The 14432-nt window shown below is 40.0% G+C and overlaps 2 protein-coding genes, 1 non-coding gene and 1 pseudogene across 5 annotated transcripts in view; 3 read left to right on the plus strand and 1 right to left on the minus strand.

Moving 5' to 3' along the window:
* Fkbp9 (FKBP prolyl isomerase 9) overlaps positions 1-3096 on the plus strand; it is a 31682-nt gene extending 28586 nt beyond the window's left edge. The window contains exon 9 of the mRNA XM_015490210.2: positions 1749-3096. Coding sequence (XP_015345696.1) covers positions 1749-1925 — 177 coding nt within the window. The 3' untranslated portion in view covers positions 1926-3096. The remainder of the gene's footprint in view (positions 1-1748) is intronic.
* A 2632-nt stretch (positions 3097-5728) lies between these two features.
* Nt5c3a (5'-nucleotidase, cytosolic IIIA) overlaps positions 5729-14432 on the minus strand; it is a 52420-nt gene continuing 43716 nt past the window's right edge. For all 3 annotated transcript variants that reach the window (XM_015490211.2, XM_015490214.2, XM_015490212.2), the window contains 4 exons: positions 12768-12857; positions 8981-9143; positions 7261-7461; positions 5729-6433 (listed from right to left, as the gene is read on the minus strand). In XM_015490211.2, the coding sequence (XP_015345697.1) occupies positions 6332-6433; positions 7261-7461; positions 8981-9143; positions 12768-12857 (556 nt within the window). In that variant the 3' untranslated portion in view covers positions 5729-6331. The remainder of the gene's footprint in view (positions 6434-7260; positions 7462-8980; positions 9144-12767; positions 12858-14432) is intronic.
* LOC125611562 lies at positions 10919-11025 on the plus strand. The gene has a single exon (XR_007341775.1). It is a non-coding gene; the product is annotated as a U6 spliceosomal RNA (small nuclear RNA).
* LOC125611536 lies at positions 13364-13505 on the plus strand (annotated as a pseudogene).

A 14432-nucleotide genomic window follows, 5' to 3' on the forward strand; every position in this document is an offset into this window, starting at 1 on the left:
CTGAGGATCAAACCCAGTGCCTCACATGTGCTAGGCAAGTGCTCTACCACTAACCACAACCACGGTCCCTTTTATTTTGAGACAGGGTCTCACTGAGTTACCCAGACTGACCTCGAACTTGCGACCTTCCTGCCCCAGCCTCTTGAGTCACTGGGATTGTAGGTGTGTGCCATCATGCCAGCTTTATTCTTTTTTAAACCCACTTCTGTCGTGCTTGTATCCCTCTGCGCCACTGAGCCTGGCCTTGCCCTGGTGCCCAATGCCTTCCATACTGCAGAATCCCAGTCACCTCTCACCCTCTTCCTTCCAAACACCTGTGCCCAGAAGGATACTTTTCTTGGTGTTCCTTCCATCTCCTTAGTGGCTTCCTCTCAGGCCTCTTCTCCCCAGGTCTCCATGCCCACAGTACCTCCAGCTGGGTCCTGGACTTTGTTCTCACCTCTGTTTTTGCGTCACTCCCTTGGTGTCACGGGGTCCAGGGGCTTCGCCATCCATTTCCTGATGCCTTCTGAATTTGCTCCTGCTCAGGCTTCTTCCTCCATGTTGCACTTGTGTATCCAACTTCCTACTTGAAATCTTCATTTATTGAACCCTTGAAACCCTCTCTACCTCTTGCAGTCTGTGGCACCTGTGTCCCTCCATTTGCTCAGGTGAGAACACTAGGTAATCTTGGAATCTACTTTTGATCACAGGTCATAAAGAATCCACCAGAAAATGCTGCTAGCTCTGCCTTGAGGACATACAGAGACTGACTCACCCACCACTTCCCTTTCATAGCATCTTAGTCTGAACCATCATCTACCCTCCCAGGATCATGGCAACAGCCTCTTAACGATGCTCCTGCTCTCACCCCTACAGCAGCCTGAGTGGCCACTCCCAAGAACACTGTAGTCATGGCTGCTGCTTCTCAGAACCTACAGAGCCCCCATCTCCAAGACCTTGGAGGCCCTCATCTGCTCACTGGCACCTCCCTGCCACTCCCCTCCCTCTGTTCACTTGGCCCAGCCACATGCCTCCTTTGCTGTTCTGTGAATACACCTGGGGCTTTGCCCACACCGTCCTCTGCTCAGAAGATGCAGATAGATAACAGTTTGGTTCATTCCCTCACTTCCTTCAAGCCTTTGCCCAAGTCTTCCCTGAAGACTGAGGTTTTACCCTGACTACCAGACTGAATACTTTAACCCACTCTCCCTTCCCATCCTTGGCTAGATTTCACTTTTTTTTTTTTCCTGGAGCATTCCACTTTGTAACTTAATGTGTAATTTACTGATTATGTTCCTGATTAATTATCAATCCCCCCCCCCCACTAGAAAACAAGCATAACAAAGGCAAGATGTTTGTTGATTTGTGTGTTGATGTAGCCCAAGGGTCTAGTACAATGCTTGGTACATGGTAGATGCTCAGTAAGTTCTTACTGTGTGAATGCATGCATGGTATGTGTGCATACAGCAGTGTTCTTACAGGGTTGGGAGACAGCTTCAAGTGGGCCACTTAAGTGGGGAGAGGGACTGCCCTGGTGACTGCTTTATGTTGGCTATCTGGACCCAAGGGGCTCTTGTGGTCATTTAGCCCAGGGGTTTTCACCTGCACCAGGAGAAAAACAAAACCTGATCATTTAGTCCCCCAGAAGCTCTCATCAGTTTCCAAGTTCAGACCCCAGTCCCAGCCCCACCACCCTCAGGTGCTGTATTTCAGACTCTGCATTCTTGGCTCCCACATCTCATGTCGTCCTATCCCTTTCTCTTCAGTTCTCAGAGTACATTCATGCCCAGGTGGCAACTGGCAAAGGGAAGCTCGCTCCTGGTTTTGATGCTGAAATGATCGTGAAGAATATGTTCACCAATCAGGACCGGAATGGAGATGGGAAGGTCGTGGCTGAGGAGTTTAAACTTAAAGACCAGGAGACCAAACATGACGAACTCTAAACCTGACATGAGCCAGCTGGTGCCAGGGAGTGTGTGACACCAAGCCACCTGTTGTGGCAGAACCTGCGGTGAGGGTGTGAGGGTCTCTAGGAAGGTCTATCATTAGCAAGTAGTAGGTGGGTGACACAGTACCTGGTACATACATCGGGGTGGGTTGATACACATGTGAGAATTTGGGGTGGACTTTCAGTGAGGGAAGACAAAATCGGTATAGAAGGCCTTGGCATGATATGTATCGAAGGATTGGAAGGGCTGTACTGCCAACTGTGATTTGTGAGCCTTCTAGGAAATTTTGTAATTAAAGGCAAATAATATGTAGAAGTTATAAACACCTTGGAGGGAATAGGAGAAGTGGTGTCCAGGTGCCTACCTAAAGAGATTAAAAAATTTTTTTTTAACTTGCTGGTGTCTTAAAAATGTTTTGTACATGGGCAGGAGAGACAAAGGACATCATGCCCCAGCAGGATTCTCAGACAGCAACCCGGAGCTGTTCTCAGAGGTCTGCCTTTCTCTTCAAAAAATCCCCCAATTGTTTTTTCAGTTCATCACCTTCTACCTGCATTGGTCCTCCAACTAGTAGGTAACTTTTAGGATAAAAAAAAAAAAAAGCCTCCAGGACAAAAACAAAAAGCAGAGGACCAAATGAAGGTTGTCTTAGAGCATGCAGAGAATTTGGTTCTCCATCTGCTGTGTAGAATTACCTGGTGGCCAGCTCTTGATATTCAGTAAAGCACTCCCCCACCTCCAGCGCTGTTGCTTAGATAGATGCACATAGGGCTAGTGGCCGGGCCTCACTGGCCAGTCACCCCAATTTCACTGCGGCTGAGGTTCAAGTGTCATCCCGGCAGATGAGCATAAACAAGGTGACATTTTTCTGCTGCTCATTTGTGTCCTGGAGAAGGGTAGTCCTATGCTTCTGCCATAGGAAAGCAGTGACAATGTACCTGCCAGCCTCTTCCCCGCATCATGCAGTAACCTAACCACATTGCTGCCTAACATCCTCTCTTCCCAGGTTGGTATTGGCACTTACCCTGAAGTAATCGATGATTTTCCTTTTGAAACTGCTTTATTTTACTAATTTAAACTGTTTTGTACTGATGTAGTCCTGAGATAGTTCATGAAAATGCTATGCACTCGTTCAATGGAATAAATACTGTTTTTAAAAAGGAAATGTTACTGTTTACTCTTTGCAGAAGTAATTTCTGGGAAGTTGCCATGGCCTTCCTGGCTGCAGTGGCTTTGGGCACTAGTGTTCCTAAGCCCTCTTTCACCTAGTCACAGTTGCTCAGCTTTTCATTTAACAGTATTCCTTAAAATTCATTAGATAGGTTAATAATCTTGCTTCTTGCCAAAAGCAGTCAGTGGTGCAGCCTATAATCCCAGATACATGGGAGGCTGAGGCAGGAGAATCACAAGTGTGAGGGCACATTTTGACAAACTTGAAAAGTAAAATTTTTAAAAAAGGAAAGAGGGAGGGTATCAGGGGCATAGCTCAGTGGCAGAGTGCTTGCCTAGTATGCATGAGGCTGTGGGTTTGGTTCCCAGTACTGGGGGTGGGGGAGGTAGAGAATAAGTGTTAGGTTTTGTTTTAATTTAATGCAGACCCCTAAGGATAATGAAGGGTAGATCAAATGCATTCCAGAGAGCAATTCAGTTTAGCAAGAAGCAAGAATTTTTTTTTTTTTGTACTGGGGATCGAACCCAGAAGTACCCTATCACCGGGCTGCATCCCAGTCCTTTTTTTTTTAATTCCCTTCGGTACTGGGCCACTTGACCACTGAGCCACATTCCCGGCCCTATTTTGTATTTCATTTAGAGACAGGTCTCACTGAGTCGCTTAGCGCCTTGCTTTTGCTGAGGCTGCCTTTGAACTCTTGATCCTCCAGCCTCAGCTTCTCAAGCCGCTGGGATTACAGGAGTGTACCACCATGCCTGGCTCCCCAGTTCTTTTTATATTTTGAGAGAGGGTCTCCAAAATTGCCTATGCTGGCCTCTACTTTGCTATCCTCCCTCAGTAGTGGGGATGTGCCACCGTGCCCAGCTTTCTACATGGTTTTCTGTACATTGTGCTCACAATCTGTTCTGGAGACAGATTGATTGAATCAGAAGTAACTTTCCTGAGGAAGATGTGTGGGCCTTCCAACTTGAGGCAGAGGGGGCAGTCTGGGCTTGATCAGATGAGTGCTGCCTGCTAACTTCCATTATTCTTGAGGCTAAAGAGGGCATTGAATTGCCTGTGGCCATCTCAGCCACTACTGCCTGGAAGGGCAAGCTGCCTAGCTGGCCCCTTCATGGTGCTGTGGCAACGTCTGCCTATGTTTGCGAATGGATTAGAGTTATAGCTCTTCCAGAAAGGCTACAAGTGCTAAAGGGCCACATAGAATGGAAACTCCATGTGACACCCCCCCTACACACACACACACACACACACACAGTTTTGGGGTGGTACTGACACTGAGCTACATCCCCAGCCCTTGCTATTTTTGAGTCAAGGCTTATTAAATTGCCCAGGCTGGCCTTAGAGGCATTAACTACTGTGCCCATCTTAGTTTGGATCTTAAGTGTCCCCCAAAGGTCCAGGTTGAAGGTTTTGGTCTCTAGCCTTTAGTACTATTGAGAGGTGAAGGAAATTTTAAGATGTGGGGACTAATGAGAGGTCTTCAGGTCATTGGGGGCATGCCCTTGAAGATGATTATAGTATTTTTTTGGTTTGGTTCTTTTTTCTTTTCCTTCCTAGCTATAAAATGGATGGTTTTGCTGTTACATGCTCCCACCATGATGTCCAGCAGAGCCAACTGGCACTTAATTCAGCCTCTAAAACTGAACCAAAATAAACCTTTCACTGGGTATGGTGGCATATGCCTGCAATCCCAGCAACTTGGGAGGCCAAGGCAGGAGGATCAAAAGTTCGGGCCAGCCTCAGTAATTCAGCAAGGCTTAAGCAACTTGTGAGACCCTTTTCAAAATAAAAAATAAAAAGGTGGGCTGGGGTTGTGGCTCAGTGGTAGAGCACTTGCATAGCATGTGTGAGGCAATGGGTTTGATTCTCAGCATAGCTTATAAGTAAATAAATAAATGAAATAAAGGCCCATCAACAACTATGAATTTTTGCTAAACATTTATTCATTTATTTATTTTTATGTGGTGCTGAGGATCGAACCCAGGGCCTCACACATGCTAGGTGAGCGCTCTACCCCTGAGCCACGACACCAGCCCTTTTCAATTTTTTTTTTTTTTGGTGGTGCTAGGGATTGAACCCAGGGCCTTATGCATACAAGGTAAGCACTCTACCAACTGAGCTATATCCTCAGCCCATAACTAAGAAAAAATTTTAAAAATAAATAAAAATAATAAGGACTAAGGATGTGGCTTAGTGGTAAAGCACTGCTGAGTTCAATCTATTGTACACTCCCCCACCAAAAAAAGTCTGGGTCAAATGTATCACAATGTCAAGTCTAAAACCTGTGAAAGGCAATTATGGAAGTCTAAGGATTTAGAACAGGAAGCCAGACTATAGAGAAATGGTGGGTCCTAACTTTGCAATACTCAGTTTTAGCTATACTTTGAGACCCAGCTACACTATAGCTGTTACTGAAAGCCTTAAAGTACTGCCTTTTCTTGATGAGTTCAATAAGAGAAAATAATTTATGCAGGCCTCATTGAAAATATCCAATCTAAACAGCCACTATGACAAAAGCATTAGGATTCACATATTACAAAATGAAAGATAAGAAGAAAGGAAAAAACAAGACAGGTATTCAATAAATATTTGCTGAATAAATTAATAAAAATAGTCTTGTCAGTAGAATTAAAAAGGCTTTTCATTTCATATTTATTATCAGTGCTTCATTTGAATGTTTTGTGATGATTAGTGACACATGGCCACCAACAGTCTTTTCAAATATTAAATGCCACTCTTTTTTGGTAAATATTGGTTTTCTCACACAAAATATAACAATTTCAGGAGATGGTGATACCATTAGCACAATCCACCCAAATTATATAAATGGCAATACTTAAAATCATGCACATTATTTCACCATTTCGTAAAACTTTTTAAAAACATCTATAAACATTCCTGGTGTAAAAAGACTCTTCAAAAACTGCATGATAACATTAAGCTACAAAATTCACTTTGGAAAAGTAGGGGGTAGTTTTTCCTAATTTTGGCTTCAACATTTTTTTTAGGGGTTAAAAAATATGATGAGGAGTGTATTGAAAGAGGTGGGGGAAAGGAGCTTCCAGGAGATGGACTCAACATGTCTGAAAATATTTCAGTTATGTAAAGAGAAAACTTCAAGAGCAAGAATATATTTATAAATAAAGAGTCTTTCAGCTAGATGGACAGATGAGTAAATCTTGTATCATCTGCACCCATGGGAGACGTTTTCTTGAAAAATGCTTGTTTATAGAATCTTCTGTAAAATAGAGTTGGCGACCTCCAGTGATTCTTCTTTTACCAAAACAATATCATAAGAGTCCATGTATTTTTCTAAAAGTTCATCTACCTAATCAACAGAAGAACAAAAATAAAATCAACATTCTGGGAGAAGCAGCCAATAATTTTTATACTATATGTTTACACACACACATACACACACATTTTTTTTTTCTTTTTGATGGTGCTGGAGAATGGAACCCAGGGCATTATATATGCTAGACAAGTATTTTGCCATTAAGCTACATCCCCAGACTTTCAAATAATTTCAGTATTAATCTCATTGTTATATTAGCCCTTTTAGACAGAATGAAATGAATTCCATTCAATTTCATAAGACTTTAGAAATGAAAATACAGCGCATTCCTGTAAAACCAGCAGCTTGGGAGACTGAGGTAGGAGGATCACAAGTTCAAAGCCAGCCTCAGCAAAAGCGAGGCTAGGGATATAACTCAGTGGTTGAGTGCCCCCGAGTTCAATTCCCAGTACCCACCCGCCAAAAGAAAACAGACTGAAATGTTTTAAGAAAGGAGCTTTTCCACATGGTAGTTCTTCTCCCCCCAAAAAATTTATCTCCAGGATAGTCATTCTCAACTGGGGTGATTCTGTTCAAAGAATTTCTGGCAATGTTTGGAGACATTTTTAATTTTCATGACCAGGCAGTGCCACCCAGCATCTAATGCCATTTTTGGAACATATAGCTTCCATGGCTGAGGGTAGAGCCCTTCATAGAATGTACAGCCCCACCTTACACACTGCATGTTTCTGTGCTTATCAACTTCTTTAATCATTCCCAAAGAAAAAGGCATAAAGTCTCAAGAGCCTTTGGCAACAAATCGCGATAAAGTTTCATCCCAACTTTTTCTTGAAAGAAAAGTAAAAGACCTGAATACTTACTTTATCATTTAGATAACCAATCTTAAGAATGTGTTCAACATTGGCTACCCCATCTGCCATTTTTAAATCTCCTTCGGAGTCTCCCAGCAGAATTATGTTGCTGTTGTCTTTGAGTTGACTGAAATAGTCTGTATTCTTCAAGGCACCATCATGTTTGTTAAATACATGAATTAGTTCTCCTTTAAATCCTTTGAGGATACCCTATTAAACACAGAAATGTTTCGGAAAAAAAATTGGTTTTACAAATTCTATTTGTTAGGTTTTCACATTTTGTAGTTTTTAATGATGTCACATTATTTCATCATATTTTAAAGTTTATCTCTGACACTAGAAGACTCACAGCACTCGAGTACATGCCAATCATGACAGGTTGGAAGGGCCCTAAGAAGTATCTTATCTTCTACTGACCATTTTAAATGAGTTGAGAATTCAACTTCTTTTCATTTTTAAGTATTTTACAACATACTGTCTTGCTTGGGAAAATTCATTCAATCTTAATTCCCTTCTTATTTTCCACCTATGAATGCTAAAGAGTCTTCAGAGTTGCTGTATTCAAATAAGAAAAGTTTTGCAAATTTTTTTTTTGTCTTTTTTTTAAAATTTTTTTTATTGTTGGTTGTTCAAAACATTACAAATTTCTTGATATATCATATTTCACACTTTGATTCAAGTGGGTTATGAACTCCCATTTTTACCCCATATACAGATTGCAGAATTACATCAGTTACACATCCATTGATTTACATATTGCCATACTAGTGTCTGTTGTGTTCTGCTGCCTTTCCTATCCTCTACTATCCCCCATCCCCTCCCCTCCCCTCTTCTCTCTCTACCCCCTCTACTGTCATTCATTTGTCCCCCTTGTATTATTTTTCCCTTTCCCCTCACTTCCTCTTGTATGTACTTTTGTATAACCCTGAGGGTCTCCTTCCATTTCCATGCAATTTCCCTTCTCTCTCCCTTTCCCTCCCACCTCTCATCCCTGTTTAATGTTAATCTTCTTCTCATGCTCTTCGTCCCTACTCTGTTCTTAGTTACTCTCCTTATATCAAAGAAGACATTTGGCATTTGTTTTTTAGGGATTGGCTAGCTTCACTTAGCATAATCTGCTCTAATGCCATCCATTTCCCTGCAAATTCTATGATTTTGTCATTTTTTAATGCAGAGTAATACTCCATTGTGTATAAATGCCACATTTTTTTTATCCATTCGTCTATTGAAGGGCATCTAGGTTGGTTCCACAGTCTTGCTATTGTGAATTGTGCTGCTATGAACATCGATGTAGCAGTGTCCCTGTAGCATGCTCTTTTTAGGTCTTTAGGGAATAGACCGAGAAGGGGAATAGCTGGGTCAAATGGTGGCTCCATTCCCAGCTTTCCAAGAAATCTCCATACTGCTTTCCAAATTGGCTGCACCAATTTGCAGTCCCACCAGCAATGTACAAGTGTACCCTTTTCCCCACATCCTCGCCAGCACTTGTTGTTGTTTGACTTCATAATGGCTGCCAGCAAATTTTAATATTAGTTTAAAACTTGTGAGCAAAAATTTATGAAGGGTATATTATTTCTAAAATACAACACTGGAAAAGATCATGAGTCCTATACCGGGCCTATTAACTTGGGTCCGATTTAATGAATATATATCAAATTATAATAAATTTTCATGATTAAAATACTTTCAGATTTTTAAAGTAAATCTGAGAATGATTTACTGTTCTTACATTTTCATCAAAATCCATGAAGTTGGACACTACTTTGATATTTGGATGATAAACCCCAGCTTGAAGGAGAACTTCCTCTAGTACATCACCAATACCAGCCGAAAATATGAACACAGGTATGCTGTATTGTTGGAGCTTATCAAAGAAATCCTCATATCCTTCCCTGCAAGATGGAGGTACAAAATGATTAATAAAGAACAAAATACATCTCCTTTTCATTTAGAAGCTTAAAAACAAAATACTTCATCTAAATTCTATTACTCATGTATATTCTCATTTCAAAATACTACCCAAGAGGACAGTTGGTAATATCTATACCACTACGAGTACTTTTTCAAGCAACTACTTTCCTTTTTTTTTTTTTTTGAGAGGCACTTTACCAATGGGCCACATCCCCAGCTCTTTTTAAAAAAAATTTTTTGAGACAGGATCTCACTAAATTCCTCAAGGCCTCACCAAGTTGCTGAAGCCAGCCTTATAATTCTCCCGCCTCAGCCTCTCAAATTGCTGGTTTTACCAGCTTGTGCTGCCAAGCCCAGCTCTTTTAATCAATTCTACTAGTTCAAAATAGGCAGAGACATGCAGTGTGTACAGTGGGGGATTGGGGGGCATACATTCTACAAAGGGCTCTACCACTGAGCTACACCCTCAGCCATGGAAGCTGTATGTTCTAAAAATAGCACTAGATGCTGGGTGGCACTGTCTGGTCATGAAAATAAAAAATGCCTCCTCCAGACATTGCCAGAAATTCTTTGGACAGAATCACCCCAGTTGAGAATGACTGTTCTAATAGTTCAAATAGACTCATATTGAATATAGATATAAGCCTACCATTCACAATTTATACCATTAAAAAGCAAGGGATTAAAACCACCCCTTGAAAAACCCATTTAGGTGGAGCTGGAAGACCACCTGCCTGGAAACATGTTCCTTAACTCTCCCTATCATCAGAAAAGCAGAAGAACAGAAGAATTTAGCTGTACTCTTAACTTCTTGACATCTCTCCTTTCCAAGATCCTAAAACCTATTCTTCCATTTTTACTCTTCCTCAGCTATAGGTTAAATTAAGTTGTTGCTGCTTATTAATAAAATATTCATTTAGCTGTCCTCTTTTTGACAATTTCTTTCCTTCTTATAAGTAATCACCTTAGGCTGTTTCTCCATCTAGTGGTAGACCACATTCTCCCCTGAATATGCCCTCCTTTCTACCCCCAAACCTTCTCAAGACTAAACTCCCTTGAATGTGCCTCCACTTTCCTAAACAAACCTCTGAGTATTCCTTTGGAGAGAGGGGAAAGAAAAGTAATCACCTTGGAATATAGTGTCATTAAAAAACAAAGGGGGGCTGGGGTTGCAGTTTAGAGGTAGTACACTCACCTAGCATGTGTGAGGCACTAGATTCGATCCTCAGCACCACATAAAAATAAAATACAGACTGTGTTCACCTATAACTAAAAAAATAAATGTTTAAAAAAAAAAAAAAACAAAGGGGTTGGGGCTAGGAGTGTAGCTCAGAGATACAGCACTTGCCTAACACATGTGAGATCCTGGGGCTGATCCTCAGCACTGCATAAAAATAAATAAATAAAGTAAAGATATCATGTCCAGCCACAACTAAAGAAATTTAAAAACAAACAAACAAACAAACAAAAAAAGGGGTTACCCGGGGCATAGTTCAGCGATAATAGCAGCTGCCTAGTATGCGCTGGGAATTGAACCCAGCACCACAAAGAATAAAAAGGAGCAGCATTGTTATTTGTCTCACAAATTGAAAATTGTAAAAGGTGGTAAAAGATATGGAAAATCAGCTTAAAGCTAGACATAGTGGTATGTGCTTTTAATCCCTGGGATTCAGGAGGTGGGGGCAGGAGGATTGCAAGTTCAGTGTCAGCATGGGCAATGCAGTGAGAACCTCTCAGAATAAAAAATTTTAAAAGGGTGCTCACTATGGCAGCACATATACTAAAAGTGGAGCAATACAAAGAAGATTAGCATAACCCCTGTGCAAGGATGACATGCAAATTCATGAAGCATTCCATACCTTTTTTTATCAAAAGGGAAAGAAGAGGGCTGAGAAAGGGGAGGAAATGTAGAATAAATTTTAACAAAATCACATTATGTATAAATATATAAATATACCATGGGGAATTTCACCTTTATGTTTAAGGAGAAAGAACCAATCAAGGGGCTAGGGTTGTGGCTCAGTGGTAGAGCGCTTGCCTAGCATGTATGAGGCACTGGGTTCGGTTCTCAGCACCACATATAAAGAGCCAATCAAAAATAAATAAACGAGCAAAAGAAAAATCAACATAGTAGAGGAAGGAGAAGTGGGGAGGAGAGAAGGGGAAGGAATTGCAGGGGAATGGGGATTGAAATCAAATTCAATGCATGTCTGATTTTGTCAAAATGAACCCAATTACTATGTATAACTACAATGCTCTAATTTAAAAAAAGTATAATTTAATTTAAAAATAGGCTGGGGGGCTAGGGATATAGCTCAGTTGGTAGAGTGCTTGCCTCCCATGCACAAGGCCCTAGGTTTAATCCCCAGCACAACACACACACACACACACACACACACACACACACGGCTGGGGATGTAGCAAAATGATAGAGCACCCTTGAGTCTAATCACTAGAACCATTTTTTTATACAATTGATAAATTGTGAATATTTTAATTAATTATGTATTAAAACATTTACTTTCTTAGAGATTGTTTTCAAAAACGTCTGGAGAATTCAGAAAACAGACTGAAGTAATCTTAGAAACAAGTTTATGTATAAACTTTATAAATATTTCTTTAAAATTTCATGTCTTTCAAAAGTATTTTCCGAAAAAATTTAGAAATTTTCTTGATTGCATAAATTTGTATCTTGGTCTTGAAATTTTTAATTTGGGGGCTGGGATTGTGGTTCAGCAGTAGAGCGCTCCCCTAGCACAGTTGGGACCCGAGTTTGATCCTCAGCACCACATAAAAATAAAGGCATTGTGTTGTGTCCATCTATACCTAAAAAATAAATATTAAAAAAAATTTAATTTTAGGAATACATGGGGGCTGGGGTTGTAGCTCAGTGGTTGAGCACTTGCCTCACATGCGTGAGGCACTGGGTTTGATCCTCAGCACCACATAAAAAATAAATAAATAAAATAAAGATATTGTGTCCATCTACAACTAAAAAAATGTTAAAAAAAAAAGTACATGGTATGGGGTTGTGGCTTAGTGGTAGAGCGCTTGCCTCACATGTGTAAGGCACTGGGTTTAATTCTTAGCCCCGTATATAAATAAATGAATAAATTAAAGGTACATCTACAACTAAGAAAAAAAAAAAATACATGATATGAGGACTAGGAGTGTAGCTCAGTGGGAGAGTACTTGCCTAGTATGTTAAGCACTGGGTTCAATCCTCAGTACCACATTAAAAAATAAATAAATAAATAAAATAAAGGCATTGTGTTCATCTACAACCAAAAAATGTTTAAAAGGAAAAAGAATACATGGTATGATTTCATTTAGGAGAAAGTCAGAATAAGCAAATCTTTTGAAACACAACAAATATTAGGGGTTTAATCTGGACAAAAATATTAGTACTTAAATGTGATTTATTACCTACACCAAATCTAACTTGTCATTCTAGATTTCTTATCATACACTATCCATTTTGGACAAGTAGTATATTTAGGGTATTTTTCCATGGAGTAGTGTTATATCTTATTTTAATAAAAATACACAATCGAAAATAAAAATACTTCAATTCTGCAGACAATAACAAACATTCAGAAACTTACTTGAGCATAACGTCAGATTCTTCCACAATCTCTTTAATTTTAGCTTTTGGTATACCTTGTTCAACAATCAAACTATGAGACTTACTATACCTGGAGTTGTGACAAAAGAAACAAAAGTATACATTAAAACAATTATTTTTATTACAAAGCATGCTTCAGTATAAGAAAAGTTCTTTTGGCCACATATTTGGATTTCAACCTGAGATATAAAAATTCACCATTAATGAATTATATCCTAGTGTGCCTCAAAATGTGATGTGTATATTTGTTGCACATTTTCCAGATCTCTAGAACTCAGAACTTAAATATGCTAATAAGATAATGAAAGAAAAGGGCTGTGAGTCTTTCCTCAGTCCAGATTTCTCTCTTTTTTTTTTTAATTGTAGGTGGACCTTTATTTATTTATTTTTATGTGATGCTGAGGTCGAACCCAGTGTCTCACACATGCTAGGCAAATGCTCTACCACTGAGCTACAGCCCCAACCCCAAACCAGATTTCTCTTGATCCTCAGTGGTTTGAGCCCTGATGCTCCAGTCCCAAGGGAAAGGCAATAGCTAGGTCACCAATGAGCCTGCAGCATTCACGGGTACTCACGATGAGTTTATCTGTCAACCCCAAACCTTTTCTCAATAGATTAACGGAAAGCCAATGATAGTGAATATAAGTGGGGAATGGATAAGGGCTACCTCGTATCTGTAGATGACTACATGAATGTGCAAATACAGAACAATACATAGATGGAGCATTGTCTGGACATCCGGATGAAGTGTTCATAAGGTTTAATATGTCCTTCATATCTAGGGAAATAACTGCACCTTTCACAGGGGATTTTTAAAATATATATTTCTAGACAATAAAGATTCATTTTTGCTTTTTGTTTTGCAGAACTGGAGATTGACCCGGGGGTGCTCTACCACTGAGCTATATCCCAACCTCTGCCTGCCCGCTTTGTTCTTAATTTGAGACAGGGTTTCACTAAGTTATCCAGACTGTCCTCAAACTTATGATCTTCCTGCCTGAGCCTCTCAAGTAGCTGGGACTGTAGGCATGTCATTGCTCCCTACTTGTTTTTGTTAAGAAACCAAAAACAAAACCAAAACAAAACCAAAACAAAACCAAATAAACAAACAAAAAACACCTCATCCAAACTTAGGATGGCACAGTCATTTGTATGACTGTGTGATCAGTAAAAGCAAAGTCACTTTTCTCATCTCTTGAAGTTTAAATTTTCAAGAAATGTCAAAAAGTATTGAAGAAGCTACCTAGTGAGCAAGAAAAAAAACCTTACTATGGAAAGTATATACAACCTCATCTATTTTTTTATATGAATGTAATAACACCTAAACACAGCATCTCAGTGTAACCAGGCTTTAGAATCTAACTCTCACCTTTACAACTGCCCAAACAGCCCACTCACTAACAAAGAACCTAACTTTTCACTGGAGATCTAAATAATTGCCTACATTATTCCTAAATGACACTCCTCTCTGCCTGTATCAGCTTCCATTAGACAGCGTACTCATTCTCTAAGGGAACTTTATTCCATTGCCACTGCCAAATAATTCTACTTGCTAGATGTCCTTTCTTTTTATTTTTGGTACTGGGGATTTAGCTCAGGGAGCTTCAGCACTGGGCTACAATCTCAGCCCTTTTTATTTCGAGCC

Source organism: Marmota marmota, unplaced genomic scaffold (assembly GCF_001458135.2).
Source record: "Marmota marmota marmota unplaced genomic scaffold, marMar, whole genome shotgun sequence".
NCBI classification, from domain to species: Eukaryota; Metazoa; Chordata; class Mammalia; order Rodentia; family Sciuridae; genus Marmota; species Marmota marmota.